The sequence below is a fragment of the Oncorhynchus mykiss genome, chromosome 26, assembly GCF_057628025.1.
Source record: "Oncorhynchus mykiss isolate SJ-2025 chromosome 26, ASM5762802v1, whole genome shotgun sequence".
Classification (NCBI taxonomy): Eukaryota; Metazoa; Chordata; class Actinopteri; order Salmoniformes; family Salmonidae; genus Oncorhynchus; species Oncorhynchus mykiss.
In genome coordinates this window covers 36,060,001-36,076,305 of record NC_143047.1, presented here as the reverse complement: position 1 = coordinate 36,076,305, position 16,305 = coordinate 36,060,001, and the positions used below count along the sequence as shown (strand labels likewise).

Genomic DNA, 16,305 nt, shown 5'->3' with positions numbered 1-16,305 from the left:
TCAAGATGAACATTAAGAAATCAAAGGTGAGTCTTATCACTCAGACACTGGGCTGTGTTATTGTTTAGAATGTGAAAACACAGAATGAGAAGTCTAGATGCAGCCAGACCGACATTGTGGTCAGGGCTGAGAGAGAATCTGAAATATGCTGAACCTCTCCAACTCCCAACCCTAAAACACTTTCCCAACTCCTCTCTGCTCACTTGCTTTACAGACTCCCACTATGTCGTCCAGGCTGCCTACATTTTTGTTATTCCTAAGAATTTCTGAGCTTTGGCTCACAGTGGAGGGCTCACTAACAGCCTGGACTGGTGTGTGTCTGTTTGTGTCCGTGCGTGGGTGCTTGTGTGTGTGAGTGTGTGTGTGTCTGTATGCGTGCGATCACGATAATTTTTGTGTAGATATCTTTGTATTTCAGGTGTGTGTGCATGTGTGATTGTATAGATGTCTGTGTGTGTGTACGTGTGTGTGTGTGTGTGTGTGTGTGTGTGTGTGTGTGTGTGTGTGTGTGTGTGTGTGTGTGTGTGTGTGTGTGTGTGTGTGTGTGTGTGTGTGTGTGTGTGTGAGGGTGTGGTAAGGTTTTGTGGCAGGCCGGGTTACAGTGTGTAGATTTCTATTTCTCTATCCAAAAGTATAATTTATGGAAAGCTAACACAATCTTATAGCACAATCTTAGCTGTCAAGCACCCTGCTCTGGACCAATGAGCTGGGAGACAGTTTTATTATTATGCTGGTGGCCGTGTTGCCGTGGGTGATGATATTCGTGCTTTATGAATCTGAGACGGTCATGTGGTCAGCAGGAGAAGCCCCAAAGTAGGTTAAAACAACAGTGGACTTGCTTTCTGTTACAGCTGTACTTGGACCTGCCCAAAGGCAGACATACCAGTGTTTTCTGCTTTGGGAAAATAATCTGAAATCCGTGCTAAAGTGCATCACAGTACTTTAAAGTGGCGTCCTCCACTGACAGTGGACCGCCTCCGTTTCCATTCAGGTCCAGACCTCTGATAGAGGTTTAGTAAGTTATTCTGACATACAGGATATTATTGTTCCTTAGCTTGTCCTATTGTGGGGGATGGATGGATGGATGGATGGGTGGGTGGGTGGGTGAGTGGGGGGATGGATGGGTGGGTGAGTGAGTGGGGGGATGGATGGATGGATGGGTGGGTGGGTGAGTGGGGGGATGGATGGATGGATGGGTGGGTGAGTGAGTGGGGGGGATGGATGGATGGGTGGGTGAGTGAGTGGGGGGATGGATGGGTGAGTGAGTGAGTGGGGGGATGGATGGGTGGGTGGGTGAGTGAGTGGGGGGATGGATGGATGGGTGGGTGAGTGATTGAGTGGGGGGATGGGTGGGTGAGTGAGTGGGGGATGGATGGATGGATGGATGGGTGAGTGAGTGGGGGGATGGATGGATGGGTGAGTGAGTGGGGGGATGGATGGATGGGTGGGTGAGTGAGTGGGGGATGGATAGATGGATGGGTGGGTGAGTGAGTGGGGGGATGGATGGATGGGTGGGTGAGTGGGGGGATGGATGGATGGTTGGGTGAGTGAGTGAGGGGATGGATGGATGGGTGAGTGAGTGGGGGGATGGATGGATGGATGGGTGGGTGAGTGAGTGGGGGGATGGATAGATGGGTGGGTGAGTAAGTGGGGGGATGGATAGATGAGTGAGTGAGTGGGGGGATGGATAGATGAGTGGATGAGTAAGTGGAGGGATGGATAGATGGGTGGGTGAGTGAGTGGGGGGATGGATGGATGGGTGGGTGAGTGAGTGGGGGGATGGATAGATGGATGGGTGAGTAAGTGGGGGGATGGATAGATGGGTGGGTGAGTGAGTGGGGGGATGGATAGATGGGTGGGTGAGTAAGTGGGGGGATGGATAGATGAGTGAGTGAGTGGGGGGATGGATAGATGGGTGGATGAGTAAGTGGAGGGATGGATAGATGGGTGGGTGAGTGAGTGGGGGGATGGATGGATGGGTGGGTGGGTGAGTGAGTGGGGGGATGGATGGGTGGGTGGGTGGGTGAGTGGGGGGATGGATGGGTGGGTGGGTGAGTGAGTGGGGGGATGGATAGATGGGTGGGTGAGTGAGTGAGTGGGGGGATGGATGGGTGGGTGGGTGGGTGAGTGGGGGGATGGATAGATGGGTGGGTGAGTGAGTGGGGGGATGGATAGATGGGTGGGTGAGTGAGTGGGGGGATGGATGGATGGATGGATGGGTGGGTGAGTGAGTGGGGGGATGGATAGATGGATGGGTGGGTGAGTGAGTGGGGGGATGGATGGATGGGTGGGTGGGTGGGTGGGTGGGTGAGTGAGTGGGGGGATGGATAGATGGGTGGGTGAGTGAGTGGGGGGATGGATGGATGGGTGGGTGGGTGAGTGAGTGGGGGGATGGATAGATGGATGGGTGGGTGGGTGAGTGAGTGGGGGGATGGATGGATGGATGGGTGGGTGAGTGAGTGGGGGGATGGATGGGTGGGTGGGTGGGTGAGTGAGTGGGGGGATGGATAGATGGGTGGGTGGGTGAGTGAGTGGGGGGATGGATGGATGGATGGGTGGGTGGGTGAGTGAGTGGGGGGATGGATGGATGGATGGGTGGGTGAGTGAGTGGGGGGATGGATGGGTGGGTGGGTGAGTGAGTGGGGGGATGACAGACACGTCAATTCAGACACGTCAATTAGGGCTTGCTGTTCCTTCTCCAGCCCCTCTCAGACACGTCAATTAGGGCTTGCTGTTCCTTCTCCAGCCCCTCTCAGACACGTCAATTAGGGCTTGCTTTTCCTTCTCCAGCCCCTCTCAGACACGTCAATTAGGGCTTGCTGTTCCTTCTCCAGCCCCTCTCAGACACGTCAATTAGGGCTTGCTGTTCCTTCTCCAGCCCCTCTCAGACATGTCAATTAGGGCTTGCTGTTCCTTCTCCAGCCCCTCTCAGACATGTCAATTAGGGCTTGCTTCTCCTTCTCCAGCCCCTCTCAGACACATCAATTAGAGCTTGCTGTTCCTTCTCCAGCCCCTCGCAGACACATCAAAGAGATGGGCGTGGCAGCTGAAGCATTAATGCTCCACTTGTCTCCAACATCTAAAGGATTCTATCATTAAAGTTGTTAAAGGATTCTCTTTGGAGTGATGCTCTGATTGGACTGATGTATCTCCTGGCTGTAACCCAAATGGCACACTATTCCCTAATGAGTGTAGTCCTTTTGACCGGGGCCCACCAGGGCCAATAGTAGTGCACTATGTAGGGAATAGGGTTTCATTTGGGATGCAACCTGGTCGATTCTAGAACATCAATCAGATGCCAATTAGGACAGGACACATGAGGAATGGAAATGTCTGGCAAACGTAGATTCTTTGAGTGAACGATTCATCCCCTTTACTGGACAGCTCTTAAATGGATAGTTCACTAGTATAACACTTCTAAGATGTGATTAAAAAAAAGGTATCTTTGAGTGATCTCTTTATGTGGGCACCTCTCTGCCATACAGTGACTCTGGAGTCTGGTTGTAGTCTAGGGCCTAGGTCTGGGCTGGATCCTATCTATTGGACCTTTATAATGGGCTTCTATCTCCACGTAGACCGTAATGAACTGGAGAGGTCTCAGAACCCAGATGTGTCTATTAGGGTTGAAAAATGACTGGGGGTTGTGGGAAAGTTACAGAAATGTTGCAACCCTCGTGTCGATCTAGACACTCTGCCCTCCTATATTTTGCTGATGTGGACCTCAATCAGTTTTTCCAAAGTTATTACACATCAGGGTTAGAGGACTTTGCTTCAGACCCATAACAGCAGCAGCACTGGCTAACCGTTGAGTCGGCAGGTTTTATTGTCCCCTGCTGAGTGTGTTAGTCTCAAGATTTCAAAGCAGGCTGTTATTTGTCTCAGTATGACTCAGAAACAAGTTGTGGCTGTCCCAAATGGCCCCCTATTCCCTACAAAGTGGACCACTGTTGACCAGAGCCCTATAGACCCTGGTCAGAAGTAGTGCACTATAAAGGGACTAGGGTGCCATTTGGGTTGTAACTTTGTGCTCACCTTAGTCCTTTGGGTTCAAAGCAGTTTTGTGTTTGTCTCAATATTGTTCTTGTTATTGGATTTCTTCTCTGGTGACTGTGGTATAGGCCACTGCAAAGGGAGGAAGGGAGTTGTCTTTATTGCTCTTCATCAATACCTCTTTTATTGCTGTCTGGGTGGGATGTGCATGGTGATGAGACTGATGACAGAAGGTTAAGGGAGTTAGTCACTACTGTTGTTGTTCGCCCTATGGGTTTGGGCTATTAGTTTCAATATGGCTTTTATTTGTTAAGTGTTCTGTGACATATACACTCATTTCTGAAAATAGTGCTATTCACACGACATTTGATTGATAAGTTGTTTGTGAGATATCACATTACAGCGTGAGGGAGAAGCACATGTCGCCTTCAAGCTTGCTTTTATATGAAGGAGTTTCTTCGTCAGCTCTATTTTGTTCTCCAATCTTTGAGAATGACCTTGTCTTAGAAACACTGCTATTCAAATGGCAATTGGTTGATACATTGTTTGTGAGATTTCACTTTGAGTACAGAAAGAAATCTTTCCCTGTCCGTTGTATATGCTGCTCTCACATGCCTATAGACAGATATCCATTTGTCCACAGACAGTGAAGAGTGAAGTGCAAAGAATCATCAGTGAAAGAATCATTACGATTTAAGTTCCTTGGCCTCCGATTGGTCAGAAGTTGGTCTGGTTGCCATGTGCCCTCTGTCAAGCCTGCGTTGTCATGGACACAGTAGGGTCTAAGTGGGAAGGCTGCCCACACCTGTAGAGTGGTTATCTGTCACATTACAGGTTGATAGAGTTTAGGGACATCTGTACCAGATGCTTGAGAGATGAAGTGGAGGAGGGAGAGAGGGATTGAAGAGCAGCAGACTAAAGAGAGTGGTCAAAGAGGAGCAAAGGGAGAGGAGAGTTGAAGAGGAGGAGAGGAAGTGGGAGAGGAGGGGAGGAAGTGGGAGAGGAGAGGAGAGTTGAAGAGGAGGAGAGGAAGTGGGAGAGGAGGGGAGGAAGTGGGAGAGGAAGTGGGAGAGGAGGGGAGGAAGTGGGAGAGGAGGAGAGGAAGTGGGAGAGGAGGGGAGGAAGTGGGAGAGGAGGGTTGAAGAGGAGGAGAGGAAGTGGGAGAGGAGGGGAGGAAGTGGGAGAGGAGGGTTGAAGAGGAGGAGAGGAAGTGGGAGAGGAGGGGAGGGAGTGGGAGAGGAGGGTTGAAGAGGAGGAGAGGAAGTGGGAGAGGAGGGGAGGGAGTGGGAGAGGAGGGGAGGAAGTGGGAGAGGAGGGGAGGAAGTGGGAGAGGAGGGGAGGAAGTGGGAGAGGAGGGTTGAAGAGGAGGAGAGGGATCTTTTGCCACATTTCAGACTTCAAACATAAAGATATAAAACTGTATTTTTTTGTGAAGAATCAACAACAAGTGGGACACAATCATGAAGTGGAACGACATTTATTGGATATTTCAAACTTTTTTAACAAATCAAAAACTGAAAAATTGGGCGTGCAAAATTATTCAGCCCCCTTAAGTTAATACTTTGTAGCGCCACCTTTTGCTGCGATTACAGCTGTAAGTCGCTTGGGGTATGTCTCTATCAGTTTTGTACATCGAGAGACTGACATTTTTTCCCATTCCTCCTTGCAAAACTGCTCGAGCTCAGTGAGGTTGGATGGAGAGCATTTGTGAACAGCAGTTTTCAGTTCTTTCCACAGATTCTCGATTGGATTCAGGTCTGGACTTTGACTTGGCCATTCTAACACCTGGATATGTTTATTTTTGAACCATTCCATTGTAGATTTTGCTTTATGTTTTGGATCATTGTCTTGTTGGAAGACAAATCTCCGTCCCAGTCTCAGGTCTTTTGCAGACTCCATCAGGTTTTCTTCCAGAATGGTCCTGTATTTGGCTCCATCCATCTTCCCATCAATTTTAACCATCTTCCCTGTCCCTGCTGAAGAAAAGCAGGCCCAAACCATGATGCTGCCACCACCATGTTTGACAGTGGGGATGGTGTGTTCAGCTGTGTTGCTTTTACGCCAAACATAACGTTTTGCATTGTTGCCAAAAAGTTCAATTTTGGTTTCATCTGACCAGAGCACCTTCTTCCACATGTTTGGTGTGTCTCCCAGGTGGCTTGTGGCAAACTTTAAACAACACTTTTTATGGATATCTTTAAGAAATGGCTTTCTTCTTGCCACTCTTCCGTAAAGGCCAGATTTGTGCAATATACGACTGATTGTTGTCCTATGGACAGAGTCTCCCACCTCAGCTGTAGATCTCTGCAGTTCATCCAGAGTGATCATGGGCCTCTTGGCTGCATCTCTGATCAGTCTTCTCCTTGTATGAGCTGAAAGTTTAGAGGGACGGCCAGGTCTTGGTAGATTTGCAGTGGTCTGATACTCCTTCCATTTCAATATTATCGCTTGCACAGTGCTCCTTGGGATGTTTAAAGCTTGGGAAATCTTTTTGTATCCAAATCCGGCTTTAAACTTCTTCACAACAGAATCTCGGACCTGCCTGGTGTGTTCCTTGTTCTTCATGATGCTCTCTGCGCTTTTGACGGACCTCTGAGACTATCACAGTGCAGGTGCATTTATACGGAGACTTGATTACACACAGGTGGATTGTATTTATCATCATTAGTCATTTAGGTCAACATTGGATCATTCAGAGATCCTCACTGAACTTCTGGAGAGAGTTTGCTGCACTGAAAGTAAAGGGGCTGAATAAGTTTGCACGCCCAATTTTTCAGTTTTTGATTTGTTAAAAAGGTTTGAAATATCCAATAAATGTTGTTCCACATCATGATTTTGTCCCACTTGTTGTTGATTCTTCACAAAAAAATACAGTTTTATATCTTTATGTTTGAAGCCTGAAATGTGTCAAAAGGTCGCAAAGTTCAAGGGGCCAAATACTTTCGCAAGGCACTGTATATACCATGTACTGTTTTTACAGATAGACTTGAGTAATGAATGTATACATATTATTACATTGTTATTATTACTATAGTTACTATAGTCTGATTTTCATGTTTGTCTGTATCTCATGTTCTACTTCAAATGTTTTTCTCCATGTGACCCAATAGAGTTCTGCAATGTGTTTGTGTGTGATGTTATTTAGACCAGATAACTGGGGGATTCACAGATCTCTCTCATATTGCCTTTTCCAATGCACTAAACAGAAACAAGAACATGTGATAAACATTGCTTTAAGATCACAACAACACATAGATAAGTCTTATACTGTTGGGCATTTCCATTCCCAAGCCGTATGGCTTTTGTGACTTTGATTCACTGAGTCTCCACAGTTGTCCAGTATTGTCATTGCCCAAGCTAAGCACTCTTCTTCTCTGAGAACAAAACATCTTTCCACAGTGTTTGTCCACGCAGATAAACAACCTAAACAGACAACAGATTAACCAAACAATACCGCCACAACCAATAGTTCGGTTTCTGCAGAAGTGTGTGTGTGTGTGTGTGTGTGTGTGTGTGTGTGTGTGTGTGTGTGTGTGTGTGTGTGTGTGTGTGCAAGCCATGCTAGAAACAAGCTCCAGATATATGCTGGAAAATAGGTTTGATTTAACTAAATAGATGGAATGACATGGCCCTTCTTCCACTAACGGGGATATCTCATGGGTGTTCTTAAACGTTACAGTTCAGACAGTTCAGACAAATGTAAATGGCTGTTACTTTAATAGAATTGATATTCTCCCAGATAGAGTTCCAACATTCCACTAACTAAAACATTGCACCACAAAAATGTCCAGGTTTTCCAGAAATCCTGGTTGGAGGATTCCAGGAATCGTAAAACCAGGATTTCTGGAAAACCTGGGACTTCGGGGAAAGTTACCGGAATTTTGCAACCCTACTGCCAGTCTACAGTGTTATGAACTTGGAAGTCTTGAAGAAGAGAGGGAACCATGGCAACAACAGTATCATGAGTATTGATCTGCAGACAATCATGTTGTCAACATCATCAGTGTAAGATGCGTCTCACATTGCATATACAATGTCTTCCCCAAACTATTCAGACCCGTTCACTTTTTCCACATTTTGTTACGTTACGGCCTTATTAAAAAAAAAAATTATAAAATAAAAAATATAAAATTCATCAATCTACACACAATACCCCGTAATGACAAAGCGAAAACATTTTTTTTGAAATCTATGCACAATTATTACAAATAAAAAACAGAAATACCTTATTTACATAAGTATTGAGACACTTTGCTATGAGACTTGAAATTAAGCTCCGATGCATCCTGTTTCCAATGATCATCCTTGAGATGTTTCTACAACTTGATTGGAGTCCACCTGTGGTAAATTCAATTGATTGGACATGATTTGGAAAGGCACACAGCTGTCTACATAAGGTCCCAAAGTTGACAGTGCATGTCATAGCAAAAACCAAGACATGAGGTCGAAAGAATTATCCCTAGAGCTCCGAGACAGCATTGTGTTGAGTCACAGATCTGGGAAAGGGTACCAAACAATGTCTGCAGCGTTGAATGTCCATAAGAACACAGTGGCCTCCATCATTCTTAAATGGAAGAATTTTGGAACCACCAAGACTCTTCCTAGAACTGGCTGCCCGGCCAAACTGAGCAATCGGGGGAGAAGGGCCTTGGTCAGGGAGGTGACCAAGAACCCGATGGTCTCTCTGACAGAGCTCCAGAGTTCCTCTGTGGAGATGGGAGAACCTTCCAGAAGGATATCCATCTCTGCAGCACGCAACAAAACAGGCCTTTATGGTTGAATGGCCAGATGGAAGCCACTCCTTAGTAAACGGCACATGACAGCCCGCTTGGAGTTTACCAAAAGGCACCTAAAGACTCTCAGACCATGAGAAACAAGATTCTCTGGTCTGATGAAAATAAGGTTGAACTTTTTTGGCCTCAATGCCAAGCGTCACTTCTGGAGGAAACCTGGCACCATCCCTACAGTGAAACATGGGGGTGGCAGCATCATGCTGTGGGGATGTTTTTTCAGCGGCGGGGACTGGGAGACAAGTCAGGATCGAGGGAAAGTTGATAATAAGACTTTATAAGAAGATCATCCATGCTTTATAATGCATTATAACCAGATCATTATGCATTATAACCACATCATAATGCATTATAACCACATCGTAATGCATTAACCACATTATAATGCATTGTAACCACATCATAATGCATTAACCATGTTATGATGCATTATAACCACATCATAATGCATTGGCCACCTCATAATACATTATAACCACATCATATTACTTTATAACCCAATCATATTGCATTAACCACATCATAATGCATTATAACCACATCATAATGCATTAACCACATCATAATACATTATAACCACATCATAATGCATTATAACCACATCATAATGCATTAACCACATCATAATACATTATAACCACATCATAATGCATTATAACCATATCATAATGCATTATAACCACATCATAATGCATTAACCGCATTATAATGCATTATCTCATCATAATGCGTTATGACTTTTGGCTTTATGGTAGTGTTACCCAATCTGTTGTTACTAAGGCCTCTCACACAGTTTTGCTAGAGGTGGTGTTACAACACAAAGGCTTTAGTTAACCATGCATCTCTGATGAGAACCGAAGTTAGTGTGTGCAGCGAGTCCTCCTTAAAGGGGAACTTCAGTCTTTTACAATTTAACATATTCATACATTTTTTAAGAATATATCTTATAAGTGTTTTATTAAGCTTAGTTCAACTGTTGTACCTCATCATAACCCAAAATATAAGCTTGTTTTACTCCATTGGAAACATGTAATTGTAAACAAATACTGTATAGCCTCAAAACATAGGAAAACCTATACTTTTATCTCATGGATGGTCAGTCCTTGCATCCATACCTCTGTCTATGAATTTGATGATGGTTACATTTCTCCAGCCCTGTCCCTCAGCTGTTAACCAAATCAGTGACTTTAATCATGTTCACATGTTTTTGCTTTACTCATATATATATATATATATATATATATATATATATATATATATATATATATATATACTGTATTATATTCTACTGTATTTTAGTCAATGCCACTCTGACATTGCTCATCCTAATATTTATATATTCCTTAATTCTGTTATTTTACTTTAGGTTGTGTGTATTGTTGTGAATGGTTAGATATTACTGCACTGTTGGAGCTAGAAACACAAGCATTTAACTACACCCGCAATAACATCTGCTAAATATGTGTATATGACAAATATCATTTGATTTGATTGACTACTTTCATGTTCTTTGAACTGCAGATTGCCCCTTTAATGTGGCCCATGAAGTCCTGTTGTTGCTGCAGTGGTTTTACCATTGTTTATTCCACCACTCTTACGTAAACTAGCTGTGCCTTTTCTTTCCAATGGAAGACATTGGAGTTCCCATTGAGTCTGGAACGACTTAGCGAATGGGCCAACCCCGGCCTTGTTCTCATAACATTGGTCAGAGTACTGAAACTATTTCATTTAATATGATTAGGCCTAATATAACTCCTGGTCATAGAGTATGTGGTGGTGGTCTCTTCCAGAGGACTGGGATAAGTTAAAGCAGAGGGAGAGAAGAAATAAAGAGAGGTAGTGACAAGTGTTTGTTTGAGAGAGAAACTTTGTGGCGTCTCATACAGAATGAACATCTTTTTCATCTGTCCGTCTCTTTATCTGTCAGTCTGTCATCCATCATTACTTAAAGGGTTAGTTCACCCAAATCACAAAATGACAGAATGTGTTTTCTTATGTGTTTCCAGTCATGGAGATAAGTGCTTCACACTGGTTTAATTTACCTTGCTACTGTTACCAACCGCTAACTTATTAAGCATTTTATAACCCAAAATGAATAGATTCTGTGTCATTCCCAAATTAAAGTATCTATAAGGGATTCTTTAGCTCAACAACTGTATAATGGAATGTCTACTGTAGCTGGCATTGTCTCTGTTCTTGTCCCTGTCCCTTGGCTTCTTAAGATGCTGTAAACCTAGCCTGGGACCACATCTGCTGTGTTGTCTTGTTAAGATGCTGTAAACCTAGCCTGGGACCACATTTGTTGTGTTTTCTTGTTAAGATGCAGTAAGCCTAGCCTGGTACCACATCTGTTGTGTTGTCTTGTTAAGATGCTGTAAACCTAGCCTGGTACCACATCTGCTGTGTTGTCTTGTTAAGATGCAGTAAACATAGCCTGGGATCATATATTTTGTGTTGTCTTGTTACGATGCAGTAAACTTAGCCTGGGACCACATCTGTTGTGTTGTCTTGTTAAGATGCAGTAAGCTTAGCTTGATACCACATCTGTTGTGTTGTCTTGTTAAGATCCAGTAAGCCTAGTCTGGTACCACATCTGTTGTGTTGTCTTGTTAAGATGCAGTTAGCATTCCTCACAATCAAATGTCAACTGCATTATCTACCAAGAGAATTCTCTTCGATTATAATCACAGCCGCATATATTCCCCCCCAAGCAGACACATCGATGACCCTGAACAAACTTCATTTGACTCTATGTAAACTGGAAACCACATATCCTGAGGCTGCATTCATTGTAGCTGGGGATTTTAACAAGGCTAATCTGAAAACAAGACTCCCTAAATTCTGTCAGCATATCGATTGTGCTACCAAGGCTGGAAAAACCCTTGATCATTGTTATTCTAACTTCCGCGACGCATATAAGGCCCTCCCCCGCCCTCCTTTCGGAAAAGCTGACCACGACTCCATTTTCTTGCTCCCTGCCTATAGACAGAGAATAACACAGGATGCTCCCGCGCTCAGGTCTGTTCAACGCTGGTCCGACCAATATGAATCCACGCTTCAAGATTGCTTCGATCACGTGGACTGGGATATGTTCCACATTGCGTCAAACAACAACATTGACGAATACACTGATTCGGTGAGCGAGTTTATTAGCAAGTGCATCGGCGATGTCGTACCCACAGCAACTATTACAACATTCCCAAACCAGAAACCATGGATTGATGGCAGCATTCGCGTGAAACTGAAAGTGCGAACCACTGCTTTTAATCAGGGCAAGGTGACCGGAAACATGACAGAATACAAACAGTGTAGCTATTCCCTCCGCAAGGCAATCAAACAAGCTAAGCGTCAGTATAGAGACAAAGTAGAGTCGCAATTCAACGGCTCAGACACAAGAGGTATGTGGCAGGGTCTACAGTCAATCACAGAGTACAAAAAGAAAACCATCCCCGTCGCGGACCAGGATGTCTTGCTCCCAGACAGACTAAACAACTTCTTTGCTCGCTTTGAAGACAATACAGTGCCACTGACACGGCCCGCTACCAAAACCTGCGGACTCTCCTTCACTGTAGCCAACTTGAGTAAAACATTTAAACGTGTTAACTCTCGCAAGGCTGCAGGCCCAGATGGCATCCCCAGCCGCGTCCTCAGAGCATGCGCAGACCAGCTGGCTGGTGTGTTTACGGACATATTCAATCAATCCTTATCCCAGTCTGCTGTTCCCACATGCTTCAAGAGGGCCACCATTGTTCCTATTCCCAAGAAAGCTAAGGTAACTGAGCTAAATGACTATCACACCGTAGCACTCACTTCCGTCATCATGAAGTGCTTTGAGAGACTAGTCAAGGACCATATCACCTCCCCCCACCTGCCACCCTAGACCCACTCCAATTTGCTTACCACCCCAATAGGTCCACAGACGACGCAATCGCAATCGCAACCACACTATACACTGCCATAACCCATCTCGACAATAGGAATACCTATGTGAGAATGCTGTTCATCGACTACAGCTCATCATTTAACACCATAGTACACTCCAAACTCGTCATCAAGCTCGAGACCCTGGGTCTCGACCCCGCCCTGTGCAACTGGGTCCTGGACTTCCTGACGGGCCGCCCCCAGGTGGTGAGGGTAGGTAACAACATCTCCAATCCGCTGATCCTCAACACTGGGGCCCCACAAGGGTGTGTTCTGAGCCCTCTCCTGTACTCCCTATTCACCCACGACTGCGTGGCCATGCACACCTCCAACTTAATCATCAAGTTTTCAGACTACACTACGGTGGTAGACTTGATTACCAACAACGACGAGACGGCCTACAGGGAGGAGGTGAGGGCCCTCGGAGTGTGGTGTCAGGAAAATAACTTCACACTCAACGTCAACAAAACAAAGCAGATGATCGTGGACTTCAGGAAACAGCAGAGGGAGCACCCCCCTATCCACATCGACGGGACAGTAGTGGAGAGGGTAGTAAGTTTTAAGTTCCTCGGCATACACATCACGGACAAACTGAATTGGTCCACCCACACAGACAGCGTGGTGAAGAAGGTGCAGCAGCGCCTCTTCAACCTCAGGAGGCTGAAGAAATTCAGCTTGTCACCAAAAGCACTCACAAACTTTTACAGAAGCACAATCGAGAGCATCCTGTTGGGCTGTATCACCGCCTGGTACGGCAACTGCTCCGCCCTCAACCGTAAGGCTCTCCAGAGGGTAGTGAGGTCTGCACAACGCATCACCGGGGGCACACCTACACCACCCGATGTCACAGGAAGGCCATAAAGATTATCAAGGACAACAACAACCCGAGCCACTGCTTGTTCACCCAGCTATCCTCCAGAAGGCGAGGTCAGTACATGTGCATCAAAGCTGGGACCGAGAGACTGAAAAACAGCTTCTATCTCAAGGCCATCAGACTGTTAAACAGCCACCACTAACATTGAGTGGCTGCTGCCAACATACTGACTCAACTCCAGCCACGTTAATAATGGAAAAATGTATGTAAAAAATGTCTCACTAGCCACTTTAAATAATGCCACTTAATATAATGTTTACATACCCTACATTACTCATCTCATATGTATATACTGTACTCTATACCATCTACTGCATCTTGCCTATGCCGTTCTGTACCATCACTCATTCATATATTTTTATGTACATATTCTTCATCCCTTTACACTTGTGTATAAGGTAGTAGTTGTGAAATTGTTAGGTTAGATTAGTCGTTGGTTATTACTGCATTGTCGGAAATAGAAGCGCAAGCATTTCGCTACACTCACATTAACATCTGCTAACCATGTGTATGTGACAAATAAAATTAGATTTGATTTAATAAACATAGCCTGGGACCACATATGTTGTGTTGTCTTGTTAAGATCCAGTGGACCTAGCTTGACGCAATGTTTGTTTGTGCTGTCTTGTTAAGATGCAGTAAACCTAGCCTGGTACCACAACTGTTGTGTTGTCTTGCAAACTCCTAGTGGTTTGGTGTGATCTGTGACCAGGCTATGGTGGAACAGCAAATAATAATCAATCTTTGTGTGTCTCTGTCCCCCGTGCTAGTGAGAAAGAAGAGGCAGAAGGGAGTGGAGGAGGGCCGTAGAAGGAGAAACACCATCCATCTGAATGGGTTGTATACGGTAGAGACGGTGGTGGTGGCAGACTCAGACATGGTGCAGTACCACGGGGCAGAGGCCGCGCAGAGATTCCTGCTCACCGTCATGAACATGGTAAGGATGCTTGACACGCTCATATGCATGCATACATGAATACACGCACACACACATATGTTATGTTATTCTGTTGTCGTGGGGACCTAAAATTGATTTCCATTCAAAATCATGTTTTCCTTAACCCCTAACCCTTACCATATTCCTAATCTTAACCCTAACCCTAAACTTAACCACTAACCCCTAACCCTAACCACAATCCTAATCTTAACCCTAACCCTAAATTTAACCACTAACCCCTAACCCTAACCCTTACCACAATCCTAATCTTAACCCTAAACTTAACCACTAACCCCTAACCCTAACCCTTACCACAATCCTAATCTTAACCCTAACCCTAAACTTAACCACTAACCCCTAACCCTAACCCTTACCACAATCCTAATCTTAACCCTAACCCTAAACTTAACCACTAACCCCTAACCCTAACCAGAATTGTAACCTTAACCCTAAAGCTAACCCCTAAGGTTAAAATAGCCTTTGTCCTCATGGGGACGTGGGAAATGATAACTCCACGAGGGAGAATTTTCCTTGTTTTACTATCCTTGTGGGGACTTTTGTGGATTTTAGGTCTAATTAAGTCTCTGAGTTGTACACACGGTGTTGAGCGGCTCACAACCATGTTTGAAAGGTTAAAGACACGTTAACAAGCTTCGTTTTGACAATGCCACCTCCCATGTTTCTCTTGGCTTTGTGCTAGCTGGTTTAGCTCTGAGAGAGACCGGCCAGTACCAGAGAACTGTCACGCTGTTTTTCTATATGCATCCAAAATAGCACCCTATTCCCTACATAGTACACTACCGTTGACTTGTGACCTACGGGCCCTGATAAAAAGTAGTGCACTATTTAGGGAATAGGGTTCCCTTTGGGACTCACCTCTGTTTCTCACCCTTTCAGTTTCTCATTAAAACTCCCTGAACAGCCAACTGATTCAACCTGCTGCTCACAGGGCAGAGCAGTTAGAGACAGAGCCCAACAGTGACTTGGGCAGGAGAGCAAGAAATCAGAGGGGAGGGGAGGGGAGGGGAGAGGGAATGTGAGAGTGGTAGGCAAGAGCCAAGGAGGAAGAGGAGGGAGGGAGAGGGAGACAGAGAGAAAGAGAGAGGGGGGAAGATGAAGGAGGAAGAGGGAGAGAGAGAGAAGGGGGAAGAGGAGGGAGGAAGAGGGAGACAGAGAAAGAGAGAGAGAGAGAGAGAGAGGGGGAAGAGGAAGAGGAGGGAGGGAGAGGAAGACAGAGAGAGAGAGAGAAGGGGGAAGATGAAGGAGGAAGAGGGAGAGAGAGAGAAGGGGGAAGAGGAGGGAGGAAGAGGGAGACAGAGAAAGAGGGGGAAGAGGAGGGAGGGAGAGGGAGAAAGAGAGAGGGGGGGAAGAGGAGGGAGGGAGAGGGAGACAGAGAGAGAGAGAGGGGGGAGAGGAGGGAGGGAAAGGGAGACAGAGAGAGAGAGGGGGAAAGAGTAGGGAGGGAGAGGGAGACAGAGAGAGAGAGAGAGGGGGGAAGAGGAGGGAGGTAGAGAGGGAGGGAGAGAGAGAGGGGGAAGGGGAGGGAGAGAGAGAGGGGGGAAGAGGAGGGAGGGAGAGGGAGACAGAGAGAGAGGGGAGAAAAGTAGGAGAGGGAGACAGAGAGAGAGGGGAAGAGGAGGGAGGGAGAGGGAGGGAGAGCGAGAGAGGGGAAGAGGAGGGAGGGAGGGCGAGAGAGGGGAAAAGGCATTAGTGAAGGAAGAATGGCGAGAGAGCAGAGAGACAGAAGGAAAGACAGGAGGGAAGGAGGGAGGGCAAAAGAGGGAGGGAGAGGG

At 45.8% G+C, this 16,305-nt stretch overlaps 1 protein-coding gene across 4 annotated transcripts in view; it reads left to right on the top strand.

Annotated features, from left to right (window-relative positions):
• Positions 1-16,305, top strand: part of LOC110506903 (A disintegrin and metalloproteinase with thrombospondin motifs 17) — a 188,897-nt gene that overhangs the window by 26,920 nt on the left and 145,672 nt on the right. For all 4 annotated transcript variants that reach the window (XM_090222882.1, XM_090222880.1, XM_090222881.1 and 1 more), the window contains exon 4: positions 14,346-14,512. In XM_090222882.1, coding sequence (XP_090079008.1) covers positions 14,346-14,512 — 167 coding nt within the window. The remainder of the gene's footprint in view (positions 1-14,345; positions 14,513-16,305) is intronic.